This window comes from Lycorma delicatula, chromosome 11 (assembly GCF_047948215.1).
Source record: "Lycorma delicatula isolate Av1 chromosome 11, ASM4794821v1, whole genome shotgun sequence".
NCBI lineage: Eukaryota > Metazoa > Arthropoda > Insecta > Hemiptera > Fulgoridae > Lycorma > Lycorma delicatula.
This window is the reverse complement of record NC_134465.1, coordinates 72,229,491-72,253,057: the sequence shown is the minus strand read 5'-3', so window position 1 is coordinate 72,253,057 and position 23,567 is coordinate 72,229,491. Positions and strand designations below refer to the sequence as shown.

Below are 23,567 nucleotides of genomic sequence, written 5' to 3'. Positions count from 1 at the left end.
CAAATGAAGAGGTATTGCGGCAAATAGATGAAGAAAGAAGCATTTGGAAAAATATAGTTAAAAGAAGAGACAGACTTATAGGCCACATACTAAGGCATCCTGGATTAGTCGCTTTAATATTGGAAGGACAGGTAGAAGGAAAACATTGTGTAGGCAGGCCACGTTTGGAATATGTAAAACAAATTGTTAGGGATGTAGGATGTAGAGGGTATACTGAAATGAAACGACTAGCACTAGATAGGGAATCTTGGAGAGCTGCATCAAACCAGTCAAATGAATTCATTAACTTGAGTAAGGGCCAGAACAATAGGTCGCTCGTTAACTATTCAATTTCATTAACGGAAAACAAATAGATTTTTTACTTCGTTAATTAGGATTTATTTATTTTAAAAAAATATTTATAACGATTTAAAAAATTAACAAATTTCTTCAAATTACAGCTTTTTATAATCCGGATAATATAGAAAATTGTACTGATACAATAAAAGTTGGCAAAGTATTGCATGACTAGGTCTATCAAGAAGTAATGCGGCAAAATCGAAAAAAATTCTAAACACCGTTAAAATAAAAAAAAATCCACAAATTAAAAAAAAAAAGAATTTGAAAAATCGTAATAAAATCTACAAAAAATAAAAATAAAAAATAAAAGGATAAAACAAAGTTCTAAAAAGTTAGAATCGTATACAATTCTACAAAATTATAAAATAGAATAACCTTAAAAATTTATATGTTCTTGCGAAATTTTTCTGTAATTAAAAGACTTTTAATAACGCTTATATTCAACAAAATTAGTTTAAATACATAGATATAGAAAAAATTAAGAAAAAATTAATCCGAATTTTTTAAAAGTATCAATGGAATTTATTTTTATTGATTAGTATGATTTCTAAAATAAGATTTTAAGGATCAAAATTCCCAAATTTTGAATAAAAGATTCTTAAATTTAAAGAAATTTAATTCTAATAAAATTTGTTTTGTTTATTGACAATTTAACAAAGTTAATTTAAGCAAACCGTAAAAATGGTTTTCAGAAGGTTTTTAGGCTTTTCAGAAATTTTTTTCGGAAAACTAGAGATACGGTTATGGATTTTTACTTCCTTGTAAAAAGTAAAGGAAGTATTTTGATCGCGAAAAATTTCGGTTTTCAAATTTCAAAGGAAATATTAATTTTGACAATCCCTGAATTCATTTTGATTAGTTTCGGTGTGACGTCTGTACGTATGTATGTATGTATCTCGCATAATTCAAAAACAATTAGCCGTAGTATGTTGAAATTTTGGATTTAGGACTTTGTAACATCTAGTTGTGCACCTCTCCTTTTAACTGCAATCGAGTAAACCGAAAGTATACACAAAAAACTCAAAATCCAAATTTTTTTGGATTTTGGACTTTTTCATAACTGCAGTAATAAGCCGTCATTGAGAGCTTTTCAACGTTATATCATAATTCTTACTTAGTTTCATTGGTTCCAGATTTATAGCCAAATCAAATTTTAATTAATGAAATATTTGTATCTTACAAGGGTACATAGGTTTGAATCTGATATCCTCTTCGATTTTTTATCTTTTTTTAAATTAATTTAAAAATTTCTTTTAATTTTAATTTATTGATTTAATATATTATTGTTAATATAAAAATTAAAATAAATTATTATTCAATAATAACAATAAAAAAAAATATGAAAAAAAACCAGAAGTTATTAGTGAAATAAAATGTTTTGTACTTTTAAAAACGTGCATATGTAATTTAATAGGCACATACATATGTGTAATATACATATGTGTATATATATTTGGTGAAACATTTGATTATTTAATATTAATTGTATATATATTTGGTGAAACATTTGATTATTTAATATTAATTGAAAACTATAATTTAGAATCGTTTTATTTTTGGATTTCCTACTTTAATTTCTGTTTAAGTTTATTTAATTATTGTAGAATTTCCTGTTAAATATATCTTATTTAAATGTTAACTACAGAGTAACTGAAAAATACACCTTTACAAGAACGACATACACTTAGGCATAAATGCCTGAGTTTTAATAAATTGCAAAAAAATTCTTATCTCTTACTTCATAATACTTCTGATATTGTCGGACTATATTCTCCCTAAGTTGGAGTTGATCATCATTTCGTTTATTTGTTTTTTGTTGCCAATCATTTAATCGATCTTTGGTTTAATGTAAGTAATCCTTCTGATCTTAGTTTGTGTACACGTTCTTTAGTTTTAAAATGATCTCTCTTTTTATATTTATAATCCACTATTAATCTTTTTATTCTTTCCATGGTCTTAACGTTTTCTTCCTCTTTATATTTATCATCTTCTCTTAATCTTTTTATCCTTCCCCTGTTCTTAATATTTTCTTCCCCTTCATATTAATCTTCTTGTCGTTTTTTTAGATTTATTTCTTCATATTATCTTCCTTTTTCCTGTATGACTGTTCCTTTTTCATTTTTGATCATTCACCAAATAACCCAATAATAAAAACTAAATATTTTACACTGTAAGTTCGAAATTAATATTTGTAACCAGTATACAGGAGTTCTATAAACGGAGTATTTTAATTATTATTAACTTTTGTTTACACGACACACCAGAAATCTAAAACTTTTGTTAATCAGCGACTTACGAAGATACGAATAATACTGCTCTAGTAATACGAGTAATAAAGGGACTTCTACTCTATTCTAACTCTTAAGTTAAAGTATTCTAGTATTTTTTTTTTTAGTTGTAGAAACAACTAAGACCAATTAAGAGTGATTATGTCAACAGCACTATTATCAGTGATTTCTACAGCTTGTCTAATTTATGGACCACATGTTTCCAACACATTCAGGTCGCACGCTATGTTTTTTTAAAAGAGAGAAAATAAACAAATGTAGATAAACAAACGAATAAAAACAGAGTTGATCAGTAATAAGCAAACAGTAGTTAAAAAAAAGCAATAAAAAAAAATAGTAACCAAAGAAAAAAAAGAAACAGGAAAATAGAGTATCTTCAACGACTATCACTAAGGTCTAGCAGGTGAACCCTTTTTAATTGCCCAACATCATCACTGTTGTCTAGCAGGTTGTTCAAAGTAAGGAGATTTTACGTGTCTATTTAGCTTAACCATATATTTAGAAGTAAAACGATCAATCTTATCCCGAACATATGGGATCCCAAGTTATTCAAATATTTCAGCATTCCTGACGAACCAAGGCGGTTGGGTAATTTTTCTCAATACCTTGTTCCGTGACAAATTTTTTAATTATAATAGTGAAAACCAGTATCGTTGAATCTAATAAAATTTCTTTTCTACAACGTTTTATATTAAACCTATAAAATTTTAATTACGTAATTATTTTTTTAATTATTACGGCTTTTTCAATAAACAATTTTTACGCCTAATTTTTCAACTATTTTTTATTAAATTAAGTGTTCAAAATTAAAGAGACAAATAAATAATTATTGAGATTAATTTAAATAAAATAAAATTATTATAATTTATACATAAAATAAAATAAAAATAATAAAATTCATGAAGTTACACCAGATTCATAGGATGATATAGTGTAAAGATAGCGTTGTGATCGATGCTAAAGGGCGCAGAAGTATTGCAGTTGCGCGGGGAAAAGCAAGTCTGTAATAAGGTAAAGCGCGGACGCCGGTACACAGTTTCTATGTATTATACTAGTGCACTCCCGTATTTCGTCAGTTATGGGGAGGGCGCCGTCATACGCGGCCGTCGGAGTCGCATGTCTCCTTTTATACTCTAATTCATTACATGGAGATTTCGTACACGATGATATACCGGCTATTGTACGTAATCAAGATGTACTCGGTTCGAGTCCATTATTACAATTATTTCTTGATGATTTTTGGGGTACACCGATGTCCGATGCATTTAGTCATAAATCATACAGGCCGTTAACTACTTTAAGTTTTCGGTAAGTCTATTTTTATTTTAATTATAAATAATAATTAACATTATTTTCTTACTTATGGTTAAAATTAATTTTTCATAAAAATTACAAAAATACAATATCTTAAGTTAAGAAAATATAAAAATTTACTGGCAACAATATAAATTTGTACAAAGCCAGACAGAGAAAAACTTCTTACTATATAATAAAATAATAAAAAATAAACAAATATATATATAATTAACTTATAAATTTTTTACTAATAAATTTTTAGAAAAAAAAATTTATTATATTACAAAATGACTGCTGGACGTAGGTACAACCTTGCATTTTGATACTAGGGGATAAAACAGATTTTAAAAATTAACGTTTTACGCTGATATTATGTTCTTATTTTAAAGCAAAAGTTTTCGCGGAATTATTAATAGTCTTCCTTAGGAGTGCGTCGCATAATTTAAATTAAAATAATACAAACATATTGATTAAAATAACAAAATTATATATATATATATATATATATAATGATTTTTATAAATTTATATGATATTTAAATTTTTTGACTACTATTCTGTTTATTCAATACACACACGCACACACACACACCCACACAAAGACAAATACACACACACACACACACAAACAGAAAAAAGTTAATATAATAATTGATTTTAAAATTTTTATTTTTTTCAAATATAAAAATATACATTATAAACAAAAATATACATTTATAAATAAAAATCTATCTATACAAAAAAAACGAATTTTGGATCAAAAATGAGAAATTCTTAAAATTTCTTTAACTGTCAATTAAAATATAAACGAAGAATTTTAAGGGTTAAAATTAATTTTTTAATATAATTAATTTATTGATTTTTAAAAACGTATAGCAATGATTCATCAAGTTATAAAAAAAGTAATTTATAATTTAGTATAAATTTAAAAAAAAATGATATTCAATGTACATAAAAAGAATTAAGTTATAATCGTAATATTTGTTACATTAATTTATAAAATAAAATCGAAAAAATGTTTCTGTTTATTGGGATAAGATGTTTAATTAAAATAAACATTTCCTTAAAATTTTTCCCAATAATTGGTACAAAAATTCTCTAAAAAAATCCGAATACAAATGGGCATACTGTTGTTTAATTTTAAAATAAATGTTAAATTTGAAAAAAAAACAAATTACTCGTATTACTGTACGTATGTACTGTATTTACGAGCACTTCGAAAATATATTTAATTTTACGAACGGGAATTTTTCAGAAAGTGCTATAAAAACAATATAAACAGTTAATATCATTAATAATATATATATTTTTTGGTCTTCAGTCTCTTGACTGGTTTGATGCAGTTAAGATTCCCTATATAGTGCTAGTCGTTTCATTTCGGTTTACCCCCTACATCCTACATCTCTAACAATTTGTTTTACATATTCCAAACGTTGCCTGCCTGCACAATTTTCCCTTCTACCTGTCCCTCCAGTATTAAAACGACTATTCCTGGAGGCCTTAATATGTGGTGTATAAGTCTGTCTCTTCTTTTAACTATATTTTTCCAAATGCTTCTTTCTTCATCAATTTGCCGCAAACCCTCTTCATTAGTCACTTTATCCACCCATCTGATTTTTAACATTCTCCTTTAGCACCGCATTTCAAAAGCTTCTAATCTTTTCTTCTCAGGTACTCCGATCGTCCAAGTTTCACTTCCACATAAAGCTACGCTCCAAACATGTACTTTCAAATGATGTTTAAATTAATTTTTGATGTAAACAACTTACATTTATGAATGAAGCCTCGTTTTTCCTGTACTATTCGCATTTTATATCGCTCCTGCTTCGTTCATCTTTAGTAATTCTACTTTCTAAATTACAAAATTCTTCTACCTCCGTAATTTTGTCTCTTCCAATTTTTACATTCCATCTTCATTATTTTTAATACATTTCATTTCTTTCATTTTTTTCTTGTTTACGTTCATGCGGTAGTTCTTGTGTAGGACTTCATCCATGCCGTTCATTGTTTCTTCTAAATCTTTTTTACTCTCGGCTAGAATTACTATATCATCAGCAAATCGTAGAATCTTTATCTTTTCACCTTGTACTGTTACTCCGAATCTAAATTCTATAACGTCATTAACTGCTAATTCTATGTAAAGATTAAAAAGTAAAGGGGATAGGGAACATTCTTGTCGGACTCCTTTTTAAAAATATATATTATTATGTAATTATAATATTATAAGTAATATATATATATACATATATATTATTTTATCAGAAATAAGGAACAACTGATAGCGTATAGATTTTAATAATATTATAAATTTTCTAAATTTATGTAGTTACATATATTTTAGAAAAATCTTTTTTTTAATGTCGAAAAGTCTTAATAGTATTTATAATAAGAATATAAAGATTTATTTTGTCGTGATTCAAACTCAGGAATTTTAATTGAATAATGATGAACATTTCAGATTCCAATTACGTTATATAAAAACACATAAAAGAAATATCACTTCTGTAATTATAAAAATTTTAAAGAATAACTACAAATAATTATGTAGAGTGTATTGAATACGCGCGCACATACATTCACAATTTTTAATTAAAAATAATTACTTTAAAAAAAAAACTGGTACAATGAAAATGACTTAAAAAACATACATAAAAGGAAAGATAGAAGTAAATTAAATTACAACATTAATAATTTAGTTCAAAAATTCATTTAAATTCTGAGAAATAAAAAGCTAACTTTGCTAAAATAACTTAGGTTTCTTCATGAATATTTAATATATTAATTTTACGATGGCAATACGTGTATATATATTTCAGCAAAAAAAAATTTTTCATTTTTTTATTAACACAATACCATTTTTATGCAACTAAAATAAAAAAAATATAAAAAAAAATAGAAAGAAAAAACTGAAACAATAAATCTATAATTTTGCAATAATTATCATTGGGACAGACAAATCGTGACGTGACTTTTCATAGGAAAACTTTTAAGACTTGTTTGTACATTTTCTTACTCACGTCATATCACGTGATCGAACCGATTAGAATTGATTTAAATCTCTTCCTTTTTAAAGAAAAAAACAAAAACAATCTATATTTAAAAAAATATACATATCTAATGTATTTTTTGTGATAAAATATATATATATATATATATATATATATATATTATATGTGTGTGTGTGTGTGTGTGTGCGCGCGCGCGAGCGCAACTTTTTATTTATTATATTGTAATATAAAAAACAAGAAAAGTTAAATGTAATTTATTAACAAAATATTTTTACTACCTTCAATTTTTAGCAAATCATTCCGAAAAATAAAAATAAATATAATATAATTTTCTATGATTGAGCTTTAGATGATAAAAATCTTACCTTACATGTTGTGTTAAGCTTCGCACGTGTGATGATCAATGTACACCCAATTGAACTGTATTGACACCACCGTCTGAACAAATAACTTTTAAATTCTTTCCAGAGAAAGACATTTTGCTATTGTAGATTTGTTTCCTTCTGTAACATTGTATAACAGGAAATCTGTAATAAATGAAGCAAGAGATTCAATTTAATCATAAAAAATTAACGTTAAAAATTACTAAAAAATTTGAGGAATAAAGTAGTTTCCTTTTAATTTTTTTTCAAATTTTGTTAATAGATAATCAAATACCACGTAAAAGTAAGTAATGTTCATCAATACCAATATAACACTTTCTTTTTAACACAGAATGGGTTTGAAATGAATTCACCAATACTCTAAGAAAAATCAAAATAAATTAGTGAATTAAAAAGACTTACACAATTTAAATTAAAAATTTATTCACCAATCGGTGTTGAACTGATTTTTACCTTTAGTATTATATGGAGTTCATATTTCCATTCATGAAAGGAATATTTTTAATTTAACCTTTGGATTACACGATTGATTTCAAGTTTTAATTTATAAAATCACCTTACTAGACTCCAGCCCTGGTTCATAAACAGAAAATGATGTAAAATATTGGGTTATACTTAAGTTGTACGTTTCATTCGTTACAAGGTCCTAAAACTTTAAGTTTCATTTTAAATTTTAAGTTTATAAAACTTCTTTTGATATAAAATAGTAACATTTATTTGAGTTTAAAAACACCCTGTCAGATCTAAAAAGATTCTCAATCTAAACTATTAATGTAAGTAACTATTATATTTCTATGCAATATATACAACGTTACGTATCATATACTTTGACGACAAATTGTACTCTTTTATGATCTCAGACATACTTTTTCACTTGTTTTATAGTATATTTTATAATCATTTCATGATAATTTGCTATATAATATAGTGAAGGGTGCCAATGAAGGGCGCCTCACAGTTTTATTATTCGTGATATAAAATGAAAAGGAATTATTTTTACAAATTTATTCAATATGCATTATTATAATTAAATTTAGTTGAGAGATATAATAAATAAATGTTCACGTAAGTACGTTAACTACTATGAGTAGAAAACAGATTTACAGATCAACATTGTCAATATAAAATGTTATTTGAATTTAATAAAAAATGTTATTATAAATATTTATTCTTGATTTCAAATAAAAGTAAAATTATTATTTTTTTTTTTATTTTGTAAATCTGTAAATATATTTGTGGTGGAAAATTTTTCCGAGCAATTATACTTTAATTCAATAATTTCCAATCGGTGAAATTTCGGTACTTTTTTTTAATCTTTTCATTAAATAAAACTGTATTTAATTTTTTTTTATTCAATATATGATAATTTTTTTTATTCAGTATAGGCGCCCGGATATGATTTGATCACCATTCGGGTTCTCCAGACAATACCACGACAAGCGATAAGTTTACTTACTCTAATTTTTAATGCTATTTATTATTTGAAAAGGTCATTTTCATGGACCATGGAAAATTTAATAAATAACTTTAATACCAAAACCAAGTAAAGAATCCACCGTAATATCGTAATAACTTATAGGCCTATCAGTCTGCTTCCTGCGCTCTCTTAAGTGTTTGAAAAGCTCCTTTTGAGAAGACTGAAACGGTTCGTTAACGATCAAATTCCGATTCACCAATTTGGGTTGAAGAAGCATGTTACTGTGGAGCAAGAAAACAGGATTTTTAACGTTATAAATCATGCTCTAGACAAGAAAAAATACTGTTCAGCAGTTTTCCCTCGATGACAATCAAGCTTATGGCAAAATTTGGCATGTAGGGTTGCTCTATAAACTGGAAAAGGTCTTACCGCATGTTTTCTATGTAGTGCTAAAATCTTACCTAGAATATAGATATTTTCAAGTTAAACATGAAGAGGTTTTAACGGATTTGTTCCTTATACTATCAAGGGGCACCTCAGAAAGCGTTCTCGGACTCATCTTGTATGTTCTATTTACGGCCGACTTACCAATTACGGCAGATACCACAGTCGCAACGTTTTCTGATGATACTGTAATTCTTGCTGTCGACGAAAATCCAACTACTGCATCTCATTATATTCAAGATTACATCATTCTCCTCGAATCCTGGCTTACAAGTTGCAAAAAAAAAAATAAACAAAGTCGAGGTACATCACGATCACCCTTCGAAAGGAATACTGTCCAACTGATTATGTCTTCAATATTCCAATTCCAAGTTCTAAAGACTGTAAATATTTAGGTTTTCATCTTGACCGACGAATTACCTGGGCAAAACATATCAAATCTAAGCGGATACATTTGGACCTCAAGTTTAAAAATATGTACTGGTTAATAGGACATAAATCTCGGCTTTCGGTAGGAAATAAATTATTGATTTATAGATCTATTTTGAAGCCTGTTTGGACTTACGGGCTTGAATTGCGGGGTAGAATAAGATATTCCAGTATTGACATACTTGAACGCTATTAGACAAAAACACTGCGAAAAATGCTAAACCACATATATAATGATTTTAAATTGCAAACCGTTCGAGAGGAAATCTTTCTAGCCAGCCTACGATATCAAAATCGTATGGATCGGCACCCAAATTATATGGCATTCAATTTATTGGATAACACAATTAGTGATTTTTCACTAAAAAAAATTCTTGATTTAATTTATCGTTTCAATTAGGTGACCTTACGGAGTGCTCTTCTACTTCATTACTTTTATTTCGTTATTGTTATTATGTCACAAACCACTGGGTCTGTGGCTACTTAATGTTTGTCTAAGTAGATCTTATTTACTTATTGTTCAATTATCTTATTGAATGGATTGTAAAGTTGCTATGACGTTATAATAAAAAAAAAGAAGATAATTGACTAATTATCAATATAGATTTACGAGAAATCGATCTACCAACCACCCCTATAATAAACCTGAAATGATGTTGGATTAGAGTTGGTATAGGAGGTATCTAGTTAAAATATGTGTTTGCTTAACAAACTTAATTGATCATTATTTCTCTTTGGCGTGTTTTCACGAGGTAATATTCTCCTACAAGCCTTTTACAGGAATTTAAATTAACAATTAATTATTAGAATTGATTTGAATTTTATATTTTCAGTTTTAAAAAAAAGAAAAGAGTGAAACATGATTTTAGAGACTTCCGGGTTGCTTTTAACCCCTTTCCCTTGTTTGATTTTAATAAAAATTCATACAGGGTCAACGATTTATAAACACGATTCATATTAACAAGTCTCTATTTAATGATTATATATTCGTCTGATCTAGAAACGTTAATTAGGATAGACACAGAAATACACGCACACATCTTTACATAGATAAATGTATCCTAATTTTTGTTTTATTTTGTTGGGAACTAAAATATTAAAGTTTGAGTAATAAAAAATAAATCAATAATAAAAAATATTGACCCATTGCAATACGTCCGATTTTTGTATTGTATCCTATAATAACCAGTAAAAATTAAAGGTAATAAAAATATAAGAAATATCTTTTCAACAATAATTTTTCTAACTCAGCTCCACATAAATTGGTGATTAAATAAATTTCGTACATGATAAAATATTAATGAAATTGTTTAGCCATATTATTTTACTTAATAATCGTAACACTTGGAAATATTTTATAGTGCAACAAAAGAAAAATTTCAGAAAAATTAAATGTTTAATCAATCGTTAAAAAACAATATATAATTTAAAAGTAACAAAAACGTTTTATGATAGATAATATGGAAAGGAATGCAAATTTGGCGTGAGTTTATTTCCCCCTACTTATCGCAGAACCTGGACAGAGTCCCTTGCTGCTGGATGATTCTAATCGGGCGTGTTTTTTTAAAGGTTTATTTTTAAATGGCGGGTCTAATTTTTCAAGTTTTGTTTTGTTTATTTAGTATTTTAAGGACGGATTTAATTGCATTCCAATCCGTTGTTGAACCAGCGTTATCCAACCCATTTTATGGGCCGACCGCGGAAGGCTAGGCTTATAAAGCCTGTCCTCCCGACGTAATTCCCCTTCAGACAGTCCACTGAAGTCCTTTCGGTGCTAACGCTTCATAGGCTAGCAGGAATACGCCACAACGGGGCACTAACTATCAGGAGGGAGCAATGCGACCCCTACTCCGGAGGAGTCGCAATTGCTGGTTTATTTTATTTAACTTGTAAATTTTAAAGGAGAGGTTGTGTAGAAGTTCTTCGTCCACTTCTGTTATGGCTGCCTTCCAGGACGCAACTCTGCTGGGCTCTGTCCCGGACTCCAGTCCTTGATGTTGGGGCGAGTAGAGGGTCTTCATCTTCTTCTTCTCCCTCTTCTTCTTCCGATGACCTCTTCATTCTTCTTTGGATAGATAATACTTGAGAATATATCGTACTGGGCCGAAAAAACCCTATCCATTACGTAAAATTATTAATATTGTTTTACAATTTTTGGCAGTTAAGTTGAAAGTACTTTTTATTTCGTAATCTGTGATCTATTCTCAGGCAATGTTATTTATTGAACTTTACTTGGACTACATATACAGGTGCTTTTCCTATATATGAAGCTTTAAACTTTGTATGCTTTATTGAGGGGTTTCGTCGGGGGACTTATGTCTCCTATGAGCTACCGATTATAAATGCTAACCGTTAGACAAAATAAAAATAAAAAGATAGCTAGAGAAAATGTGATCAAACATTGAAAAAAATCAGATGTGAACACCTTGTATTAAATTACATATACAAATTTATTAAAATGAAAAGCACATAAAATTTTATTTTTTTAAAAACCTTTGATATTTTTTTTATTGTTATTATTGAATTATTATTTATCGTAAAAATGTTTTAACAATCAGAGGTTAATAATTGTTAATAAATCAATATATTTAAATTAAAAAAAAAAGGAGATGAAGTCTGATTCAAACCGATGTGCCTTTCACTTGGAAGATCCAAATATTTTATCAATTAAAATTTTATTTGGCTTTATTTGGCTATAACTCTGGAACCAAAGATAATGAATACCATTCATGACATATGGTTAAAAAGCTCTCAATGAGGGCATATTACTACAGTTAAGAAAAAGTAAAAAATCCGAATTTTTTTGGATTGTGGACTTTTTTGGACACAATTTGTTCCAATCGATTGCAATCTAACCGATCCAATCGATTTCCAGCAGTCCTAAATCCAAAATTTCAATATCCTTCGGCTAATCGTTTTTTGAGTTATACGTACAGTAGTCGTGTCGAAACTAGTCAAAATGGATTCAGAGATGATCAAAATGGATATTTCCGTTAAAATCTGAAAACTGAAATTTTTCGCGATCACAATACTTCCTTTACTTCGTACAAGAAAATAAAAATATTAAAATTTCTAACAACTCTCTTTTTACCTGTTTAGCCTATGGAACCACCGTAAGGTATTACTTCAGAGGATGATATGTATGAATATAAATGAGGTACAGCCTTGTACAGCCCCAGGTCGACTATTCCTGAGATGTTTAGTTAATTGATACTCAACCATCAAATAACACCGATATTCAAGATCTAGTGTTGAAGTCCGTATAAGAGTAATTGCATTTACTAGGATTTCAACCTTCTCGACAATGAAATCAGCTGATTTGCGTTGAGGAGTTAATCACTAGACCAACCCGGTGGATTTTCTAATACGTACTATATTGCAAAATATATACGTCTTTTTCAGCCGATAACTAAAATGAAAACCTTAATAGAATAAAACTTTTGATTTAGGTTAATGGCAATCGCTCATATTTATAGCCAGAAAATTTTATAAGAAGCAGGATGAAGAATCAATGATGCGCTTAATGAAAAAAATAATATTCAATACATAAATAATATAGTTTTAAAAATATTCAGTATAAAAATGATTACCGTTTCTCTTTTAAGGAGAAAAAAACAAGATCAAACATACATAAAATTACTCTTATTTTACATCGGAAAGATTGGACGTGCATTTATTTACCCTCGCTAAAAAACAAAACATTCTAGTAAGAAGCATTTACTAAAACCGTTAGATTTTACTTCGATAGAAATAACATTATTATTCTCGTGGATAGAATTTTGATTAATTTTAACGATAGTGTTTCTGTTGCACATAAAGTAAAACGATTTCATTTAGATGATAAATTCTCTTGAAATGCTAAAATTGATTTTATTTTCAACAAAATCAAAAATTATTGTTTGCTTTGATACTTCTTAATAAAACTCACTAAACTTGTTATCGTTATTAAATATTTATTTTAATTACGATATTCCAGTCTAATGTAGAAAAAAATATTATCTCTTAGGATTCCTTCAGAAAGTCACAACGAGTTTTAAAAATATAAAAATAGGTTCTTAGATCATGGTTTGCTACCCATAAGTATGAATATTGTAGATTTATATTTATAAAATTAAATATATTAATTAATTTCTTTGATTAATAATGTTTAATCTTTGCCAAAAGTAATAATCATTATTTATTCTTAAAAGTAATAATATCCCACTAATGCCGAACTAAGTAACAAAATGTTTTTCATATAAATAAAAACAATACTACAGCTTAAAATAGAAGGCCTTATTATGCATCCGTTGGCATTTTTAATAAATTGCCCAACCATTTGAAAAGTCTACTATCCAATTTATTTAAACTACAATTAGAAGAGTTCATTTTAATAAAAAAACGAGGTAAACTCTTGTACAGACTCCTATCATTCCTGAGATATATGGTTAATTGAAACCCAAGTATCAAATTACACCGGTCAAATCCGTATTAAAAAAAAAAACAAAAAAAACTAGTTTTTACTAAGATTTGAATCTCAGAACCTTCGACTTTAAAAATGAACTATTAAACAACCGGTTTAAGACGGTATGTTGACCACTAGACCAACCCGGTGGGCTGTAATATTACTAAATATTCTGTGTTCCACACATAGTAACTTATAATCGGTTCTTTAAACAAAACCATAAATAAATTATTTGATAATATGCACATGATATGGGGTTCTTAAGGAACTCCCATTATAAGCCAATCCATAACAAAAGTTGTTTAAAAACAATGTTCTTACAGTTCATTAGTAAAAAAATATATCACTTCATAGTCAACCTTTATTTTACAATTCAAAAAAACAAATAAAAACCAAAAAATAAATAATCAATAAAAACCAAAAAAAACTAATCAAGCTATAACTAGTCGAACGAAGAACAAAACAAATTGTCGATATAAACAAAAAAGAAAGAAGTAAACAAAAGTAACATCAATAGATTTGGTGATAGTAACTGGAACTGACTCCTCGCTGTTACTGGTTGTGCCCTAGAGTTCAATTCCATAAGTCCATAACGGCTCCAAGAAAGCCTTTTATTAAAGCAAAAACTTGTTGGATAAGTAAGTAGAGATTCCTTATCTGATGTCCAGTACATCTTTTTAAATTTAATGTCAACCAACTTACTTTTCTCCATTACATGATCTCTCCAAGTTAAACGGCGATCCAGGTAAAAGCCCAAATACCTTACCTTACTGACTTAAGGTATTCTGACACTGTTTAAATGAACCTTATGGTAATCTTTTCTTCTCATTGTGAAGGTTACGTGGCAGGACTTTGTCGAATTTACCTTTATTCTACGTTTACGTACCCAAACGCTGACATGGAGACATTTCAACCTCGGACCTCCCCGCTGTTATCAGATTGATAGATAAGTGGTTGACGTGTTTTTCTAGACGTTGTTGGTATTTAACACTGTGCTGTCTCGCAACCTCACGAACCGTTGGAAGCTCCAAATATTTATGAATCTCATCGTTCCGTGTGAACCATAGCGCCACTGCAATTATTCTCGTTACCTTGTTTTAAAAAAACACACTAAGTCCAGAATGGTCATAAGATAACTTTGTAAATCAGAATTTAGTGGGCAATGTGAGTAGCGAGTTTCTCCTCAACAATCAATGCAATTCCCATATTTCGCGTTTTCCTTTTTACCCTCACGTAATACTTCCACGTCAAACCCTCATGTAATACTTCCTGGTCAAATGCCGATCTAGGTGCATTCCTAGGTACTTCATGCTCCCTGTTTTGGGATCAAGACACATTCCATATTTACAAGGGGATACTCACCCCTTCTTATGGCTAATGTGATATGCATCGGTTTATCCTAATTAACCTCCGTTTTTTCTGCAATGCGTAGACAAGGTCCAATGCCGTTTGCATCTCCCTTGAGGCTAGTTCAGGGTCTTTGTTAACGGCAAGGATAGCAATGTCATCGGCAATATGGCGACGGTGCAACCTTCCAGGATTGCAAGATTTGCAATGAATATTGAATATAGCGCAGGACCTAATACAGAGCCCTGAGGGTCACCCGACTTAATGTCGAAGAATCTCTATAATTCATCATTACATCTTACCTGAGAGAGAGACATCCCTCAAGGTAATTTTGTAAGACAAGATAGTAAGGATTACGAAATTTTAATTTTAATTTATAGAGCAAGCCAAGCAATCAAACTTTGTCGAAGACCTGTCGGATATCTTAGAATGTCACCGAGCTTTCTTCCCTCCAGACATCCGCTGATTACCTTGACGATTCTATGGGATTTTCCGATGGTGGATTGGCCGTACCTGAACCCAAACAAATACCGGCCTAAAACTGCGAAATAATAGTTTTTCAAATAATTTAGATATGACCGGTAAGAGGCTAATTGGTCTGTAAGAAGAACTTCGTGTGTAGGCTTTCCTGGTTTCAAGAACATTACCATCTAAGATACCTTCCATTACGCGGGGGTATAAGACGTCTGCAGGATAACGTTAAAGATATCCCTAATGTACGTGATGCCTTTAAGGCGTAGCATAACAAGCATTTTGTTCGTCATTAAATAAAAATTCGGGACTCTCTTCAGTCGCATTTCTTCCCTCCAGGCATCCATTGATTACCTTGACGATTCTATGGGATTTTCCGATGGTGGATTGGCCGTACCTGAACCTAACAAATACCGGCCTGAAACTGCGAAATAATAGTTTTTCAAATAATTTAGATATGACCGGTAAGAGGCTAATCGGTCTGTAAGAAGAACTTCGTGTGTAGTCTTTCCTGGTTTCAAGAACATTACCATCTAAGATACCTTCCATTACGCGGGGGTATAATAGGTATGCAGGATAACGTTAAAGATATCCCTAATGTACGTGATGCCTTTAAGGCGTAGCATAACAAGCATTTTGTTCATTAAATAAAAATTCGGGACTCTCTTCAGTCGCCTTTCCTGGTCGAATTACTTCAGTAACTCCCTTGTCGAGATCGGTTTGATCGGAAAGCTGACTGACACTGGGCTCTCTAAGAAGTCTTTTAATATTCTCGTCAGTAGGACCCTCTTTATCGTGAGGTCGGAAAAGTTACGCTTTAGTGCGAAGTAAAAATAGATCGGCTTTCTCTTTGTCATTCCTCATCCATTATCCAGTACGTCGCTGTAGTGCAAGCAGCGACGTTTTGGATCGTCTTAGCCCCTTCGTGGCATTCCGTAAGGTGTATCCATTCCTATTCAGTTCAGAAAGATTTCCATTATAATTCTTGAGTATCAATATAGTTCTGGAGCGTCTGATAGTCTTGAATAACTTCCTCAGCCTCCATGAAGCCCTACTAAGTAGTAAATGAAATCTTTTTTTATATACATGAATTTTCTACACCTCTATGTTTATATGTACTCGAATAATTTTTTATTAACGTCTTCTGAATTTATTTTGTATTTTTAGTTTTATTACCTATCTAAATTAATATTATTTCATACGTTACAACAAAAAAGAAATTTAAATTATTGATAAAATTTTTTCAATTGAATTAGGATTAACATCAAGTGTTTAATTTTTAATTTTTTCTGAGTGGTTCTTGAAATTTAATAAATTTAGTAAAAAAGTTTTACAAGATGAACATGGGTCACTACACAATGTATAAATGAAAAGTAAACTTATAATAAGTGAATATATTAAAGAAAAGACTAAAAATAAAATTGTTTCACGCCATAAAGATCAACGAATACGTAAACATGGTTATGAAAGAATTACGGATAGAGCAGGTAACACCTAACCAAGTAAAATAATAACAGAATTATAGATTGATACCTTTTCTATCGATTGGTTATCTACATCGATAGGATCGGATCGATATCCATTTTGTTCTATCAAATTTTATATAGATCGACTAGTTCGACGCTATCACTTTGTGGATCGGACTAAACCGTCGAAATATCGACATTTATCATTTCTGGGGTTAAGGAGTGTTAAATTATCAAAGGATTACAAATATGTAATGTTTATAAATGTTTCACATAATTTAGTCATTAATAATTTGGGTGAAGTATACCTCTTCTTTGTTTACGCGTAATTTTATTAGTATTTTTTGTATTCTGCCTGAGCACAAGCAATAATATTTCCCTCGGTAGGATTTACTTTGTGTTCTGTATATTTACTCGGCGTGAATGCATCGGGATATGTAAATTTCTTTCTGGTAATAAATAAATTAAATAAATGTAATAATTTAAATAAATGTAACACTAAAATTATACATTACAAAACTGTGGTTAAACCAGTAATTACTTACGCGAGCGAGACTTTATTTAGATTTAATCAGAAAAATAGGACTGAACCTTTCCTTAAAGTTGAACGCAGGATTCTTAGAACCTGCATAAACAAAAAATATAAACATGAAAATCAGTACAGATTATTGCCTAATAAATTTCTGTACGAAAACTTGAAATCCTTACTATGAAAAAGAAGCGAATTTCTTTCTGTGCACACTTGTTAAGATTACCGCAGGATAGGTTTACTAAGAGAATTATCGATCGATTTTGGTCTTTAAAAAATCCGCCATTATAGATCAAAGAAATTAAAGAAGACATGCAAGAATTAAATTTGACTTACGAAGATTTACTTAGTAAATCCGAAAAATTACAATTTGTTATTAAAGATCCGAGTGAGAACTTTTAATTATACAAAAAGGGTTTATTCCGAAGAGGATCGTAAAACAAGATCATTAAGAATTACTAAATATTGGAAGAAAGTAAAAGCTAAGAATTTAAAAGGCCAAAAGATCGGCAAAAAAGACTTGAATTATTCTGACTAAAGTGGTCCTTTGCGGCCTTAAAAGTAAAAAAAAAAAAAAAAAAAAAATTAGTAATATAAATGTATAAAATAAATATAATGTATTTTAAATAACTAATATGGACTTTAACCACATCAATTTTTTTATAATTGTATATTTTGTACTGCTGTTCTGATGAAGATTTTATTACAGTTTTTTCTTGATCCATTCAATCAAATGATAAATCAGTTCGTTTTTTTTCTGTGTATGGAGTAGCATATCTATCTATTCATGACGTGATCAATGTACCGATCAGAATAAAATATTTATTTATTTCCTCAGTTCAAAATTAAACAAACGAAAAGGCCACCTAGTTTTAAATTTTAAGTAAATATTCTTGTAAATATTTTCTTTTTTTTACATTTTATTTAACTGTTTAGCGCAGCTCTTTATCTATATTTGAAATGGACAAATACAACATTAATTAAACATAATATTTGATTATTCTTTAAAAGGTTTCCTAACATTATTTTTAAATACCATCAGTAACTATACTGAAAAAAAAAATCAACTATGAAATGAACCTCTGGAAAGATTATTTCAACGTAATTAAAATTTATAGGTTAATAATAATAATAATAATAATAATAATAATAAAAAAATAGAAAATTTTTAATAAAATAATCTAAAATTGTGTCAACTGAGGAATTTTTAATACATTATTTTCTTAAGAAAGATTAAATCGAAATATATGAACATTAATAAAAAAAGCTTTTTTAATAAGAGAAGGATTAAATTAAATAAACCGAAATACGGAAAAAATTCAACGACATAAGTTGGAAAGTGTTTCTTTTATTTTTAAAAGATTTAATATCCTGTAAATTAATCCATAACTTCTAATTTATTCTAAGTTTCAGTAAAAGAAAAAAAAGCAATATCTCCTAAGGAATTTAACGACTTCTTTTTTCTCAATAGAACGATACGCTGGTCTTAAATACTTCTACTACTTCCTTTATTGTGTCTTCAATAAATTAATTACTAGTTGAAAAAGTCTCTTGTCTCGCTTTATTCTGTATTAAATGGAATAACTTTTCTAATATTCTACACTAATAAAGCTAATAAATGTTGTAAAACAAATTAACAATTAAGGAAAATACTACTATAATCTATCTCTCTTTAATATTATCGTATTAAATTAAAGACAATTCCTAAAGTTTAAAAATGATTTAGTGCAGCTTCGTTGATTCGAAGCCCGTAGGCAAATGCAACCCTTATTGGTGAAAGATATGCACATTTATCTTGTTATATCGCCAGGACGAATATAATGTGAATTATAATTCGGCAGTGGACTAATGAGTGGAAGGCAGTATCCGGCAGCTATTTGCGTTAAAATATAACTGGATGAGACGGGCCTTGAAATATCAATCCACTATGTAGGAAGGGAGAGTTGAGCCGTTTGTGCCATTCCAACACACGTATTATTATTATATTAATTGTATCATTTTTAATTGTTTAAATAAAGATAATATTTTAAATAAAATGAGGAAACTGTTGACAATTTTTTAAAAAAAAATGTTAAATTCTTTCATTTGAAACAATTAATATATGACGTAATTACCATTATTTATCGGATAGTAAAAAAGAGTAACAAAAAAAACTTGTATGATTTACCCTGCGGGAAAAGCTTAGGAAAAGTTTTTTGTTTAATAAAGAAGAGATTCCTATCAAAAAATTAATTCAAAAGATAATTGTTTAAAAATATTGAGAATATTATATTTATGAAAATGAAAAAAAATCTTTTCTTACTTTGGGTCCCGAATATAATATAGGTGCCAAAACTAGTTTAGTATTATTAGCCCTTAAGTGTTGAAAAAAAATAAAACAATTTTTTTTATTTTATTTTAATAATAAAAATTAAAAGAGTTAAAGCCAAAAAACAAAACACTGAAAATATATATATATATATATATATATATATATATATGTTTTAGAGATGAGGAATCAACTTTAAGAAAGATTTTTCTAAAATTAGTAATATATAGGTTAAGATTAACAAATTTGCTCAAATAAAGTTTTTTTTTTTAGTTTAACATCCCTTCATAAGGCTAAATAAGAAAAAGAAAATTTTCAACAAAATTTTACACATCTTAGGTCCGGGGTATATAATTAAAAAGGTTGTAGACATTTCTTTAAAGCTCTATATATGATATCGGTTTCTCTGGTTTTTCTCCCTCCAACATTCCCATTCCCATTCGGTCGCCCTAGAGCATCAGATCGAATGACCATGCCACAAACGACTACTGTACCTCAGCACGGTTTAGCAATCAATTTCCTAAATTAGCTCCTAGAGCTTACCTGACTTACACCACTCGCTTTCGTGTCCCACCACTCACTTGTCATATATTACTAAAATGGACAGGCGCATCCCGTCTACATACTAAAATATATGACTTATCAATAAATAAAATTATTCCATTAAGGACAGCAATTCGCTGCCACGCCTAGGTCGGTGAATGCCTGTTCACCATATTATAGCGCTTAAACCACTGATGCCAAAGCAACGGCATCAAGGAACACTCATATGATCCGACAATGCGGCTCACGCCACATTGACTCGCCGCTTATGAGTGACCAATTTTCCCCTTGACCTCTAAGTTTCAGAGTGGCCTGAATTCTCCCCCCCCTCCAGGAGCTGGGCAGTCGAACATCATCTGTTCGTTCGACTGGATCTCCCCGTATACGCACAGTTCACCAGTTGCCAGGCGGATCCGAAATAAATATTGATTCAAATTCACGTGGTTGAAGAGCACTTGGGCTCCCGTTGTCCTTAAAAATGAACTAGAGGCGTACCATTCCCTCGTGACCTGTTTAATCTATACAAGATTATCCTTAGTCATGGCGTGCCGGATGAAATATGGCGTGCTTATATATGATATATATATAAACTTTCAAACAATTAGGTTATAAAAATATTAAAACCGAAGGAAGATAGAGAAAAAGTTGAAAAAAACATTTTTTTTGCTGTAGTGCTTAATTTACAATCTGTTCCAATTATTACCAGAACCATAAGTAATTTGTATACCAAATAGAATAGAAACAAAAAACATGCAGAGAGGTGTTTCTAATGAGATCCCTCAAAGAACGGTAATTGTACACACACACACACACACACACACACACACACACACACACACACACACACACACACACACACACACACACACACACACACACACACACACACACACACATACACACACATATATACACATACACATACACATACACATACACATACACATACACACACGCACATATATATCTTATAGAGTATAGGTAAATATATACACTAAATATAAATAAGTAATACAAAGTTAAGTCCCAAGAATATTGATCAAAGTCCAAAGTTAAGAACATAAAAAGAAAACAAAACACTAAAAAATAGTCTTATCAGTAACACCAAAAATAAGTAATCAAACATTGTATCTTGTACTGAATTGCCGTATCTCCTTTCGAACAGTTGAAAATCCCAGATAATCGTGTATTTCAGTTTTTTCGCAAACCACAGGGCTTCTGTTATATATCTCAATAGTTAGTTCTGGAATCCCTGTAAGACTTCAATGTTACTCTCACTTTTTGTGCCCCACAATTGGATTCTGTAGGTCTAAAACGGTTTCAGGACCACTGTGTACAACAACTGTTTGTTAGATAATGGTAGTTGACAGATTAACCTTCATCTTCCATCAAACTAGCCACTCGTTAATTAGATCCAATCAGTTTGTAGTTTAACAGAAGCTATGATAGGGTCAGAATCCACTGCCAGGATTGCCATGACAGATTAACCTTCATCTTCCATCAAACTAGTCACTCGTTAGTTAGATCCAATCAGTTTGTAGTTTAACAGAAGCTATGATAGGGTCAGAATCTACTGCTAGGATTGCCATGTCATTCGCAAACGATGCAATTGTAATGTCCTCTGGAGTTGGGAGATCTGCAGTGAAAATCGACTTTAGAACCGGCCACAGAACTTAGCCCTGAAGAACACCCGACCTAATATCAAACAATTCAGACAAGTCTTGATTGTACTTTTACTGGGAAAATCCAGGTAGCTGTGTAGGATCAATTAATACGATTGAGAAAGGCTCTTTTACAATTTAAAAGGTAGGTTAGGAAGCCAGACTTTATCAATAGCCTGCTGGACATCCAAAAAAACAGTCGAGCAATACATCTCTCTTCTAGGCAGGTACCTGCTGATAACGTATATATTCGTGTGTGTTTGTTCGATTGTTCAGTGGCCATGTCTGAAGCCGAAGTCGTGGTCTAGAAAAACACGCTCTTCCACCAAAATCGGGGCCATACAATCAGAAGAAGTAGTCTTTCAAATACTTCAACAACAGCTTTAGGTAACAGCTAAAAAAACAGCTGAATAGGTAACAGCTTTATCGGTCTGTATAAAGCTATATAATGGTTTGGCTTAACCGTTTTCGCGACCATTACCATCTGTGATACCTTTCATTCTGTCGGGAAGTTCGTAGTTTGAAGAATGCTATTAAAGAATTGTGTACTGGATGGATTTTGCAGATTGATATGCTGTCGTGGCATACTTGATGCATCTACGCACTAGAGTGTAGTTTAGGGCTTAAAGGTGACAGGCGCGGGGTCTTCGATCTTCCGCGAGTAGGCTTTTACCTTAGTTCCTGAGGGCAACGTGGGCGTTAGGTGTCAGCTGTCTTCTTTGGAAGGCAGAACTCAATACTATCTCTCGGGGTGAATTTACTGATGTAGGTGTCCCTCGGGGCATCTGCATCGGTGGCATCTCACGTGGCCGGGCTGAACACTGTGGAATGTGATCAGTTTGTGGGCAAGAAGATGTCCTCCGTTAAAACCATTGTTGGCAAGGAACGGAGGGGGTGGTGTAGCGACCTGACACGCTACGAGGCGGGATCTTCTCCCCTCGAGGGGGAATTGAGATGTGTACTGGATGGCCTTGAATGAAAACATAAAAAGTATTTTATTAGTTATCAGGTCATACGCGGAAGCTTTCTTTGAATTCTCTCCTTTCCATATTGCTCATAGAACCGTTGCTGAAGAAAAAGGTTTCATCGGAAGAATTATGTTTCATTTTTAATTGGTGGGGGTTGATTTTTGAAAAACAAATTATATTTATATATTCATGAGCGATAATAAATTTACTTTAATAAAGTTTTCTCT

General features: G+C 30.2%; 1 protein-coding gene and 1 long non-coding RNA gene across 4 annotated transcripts in view; one reads left to right on the top strand and one right to left on the bottom strand.

Annotated features, from left to right (window-relative positions):
- The window catches only part of LOC142332316 (uncharacterized), a 673,176-nt gene that overhangs the window by 313,017 nt on the left and 336,592 nt on the right, over positions 1–23,567 (bottom strand). Inside the window, exon 1 of one of the 3 annotated variants that reach the window (XR_012758252.1) lies at positions 7,296–7,420. The exons of the other annotated variants lie outside the window; for them this stretch is intronic. This is a non-coding gene — a long non-coding RNA (uncharacterized LOC142332316). Of the gene's footprint in view, positions 1–7,295; positions 7,421–23,567 lie in introns of those variants that run through there. 3 annotated transcript variants of the gene reach the window in all.
- LOC142332315 (protein O-mannosyl-transferase TMTC1-like) overlaps positions 3,657–23,567 on the top strand; it is a 507,352-nt gene continuing 487,441 nt past the window's right edge. Inside the window, exon 1 of the mRNA XM_075378680.1 lies at positions 3,657–3,935. Coding sequence (XP_075234795.1) covers positions 3,706–3,935 — 230 coding nt within the window. The 5' untranslated portion in view covers positions 3,657–3,705. The remainder of the gene's footprint in view (positions 3,936–23,567) is intronic.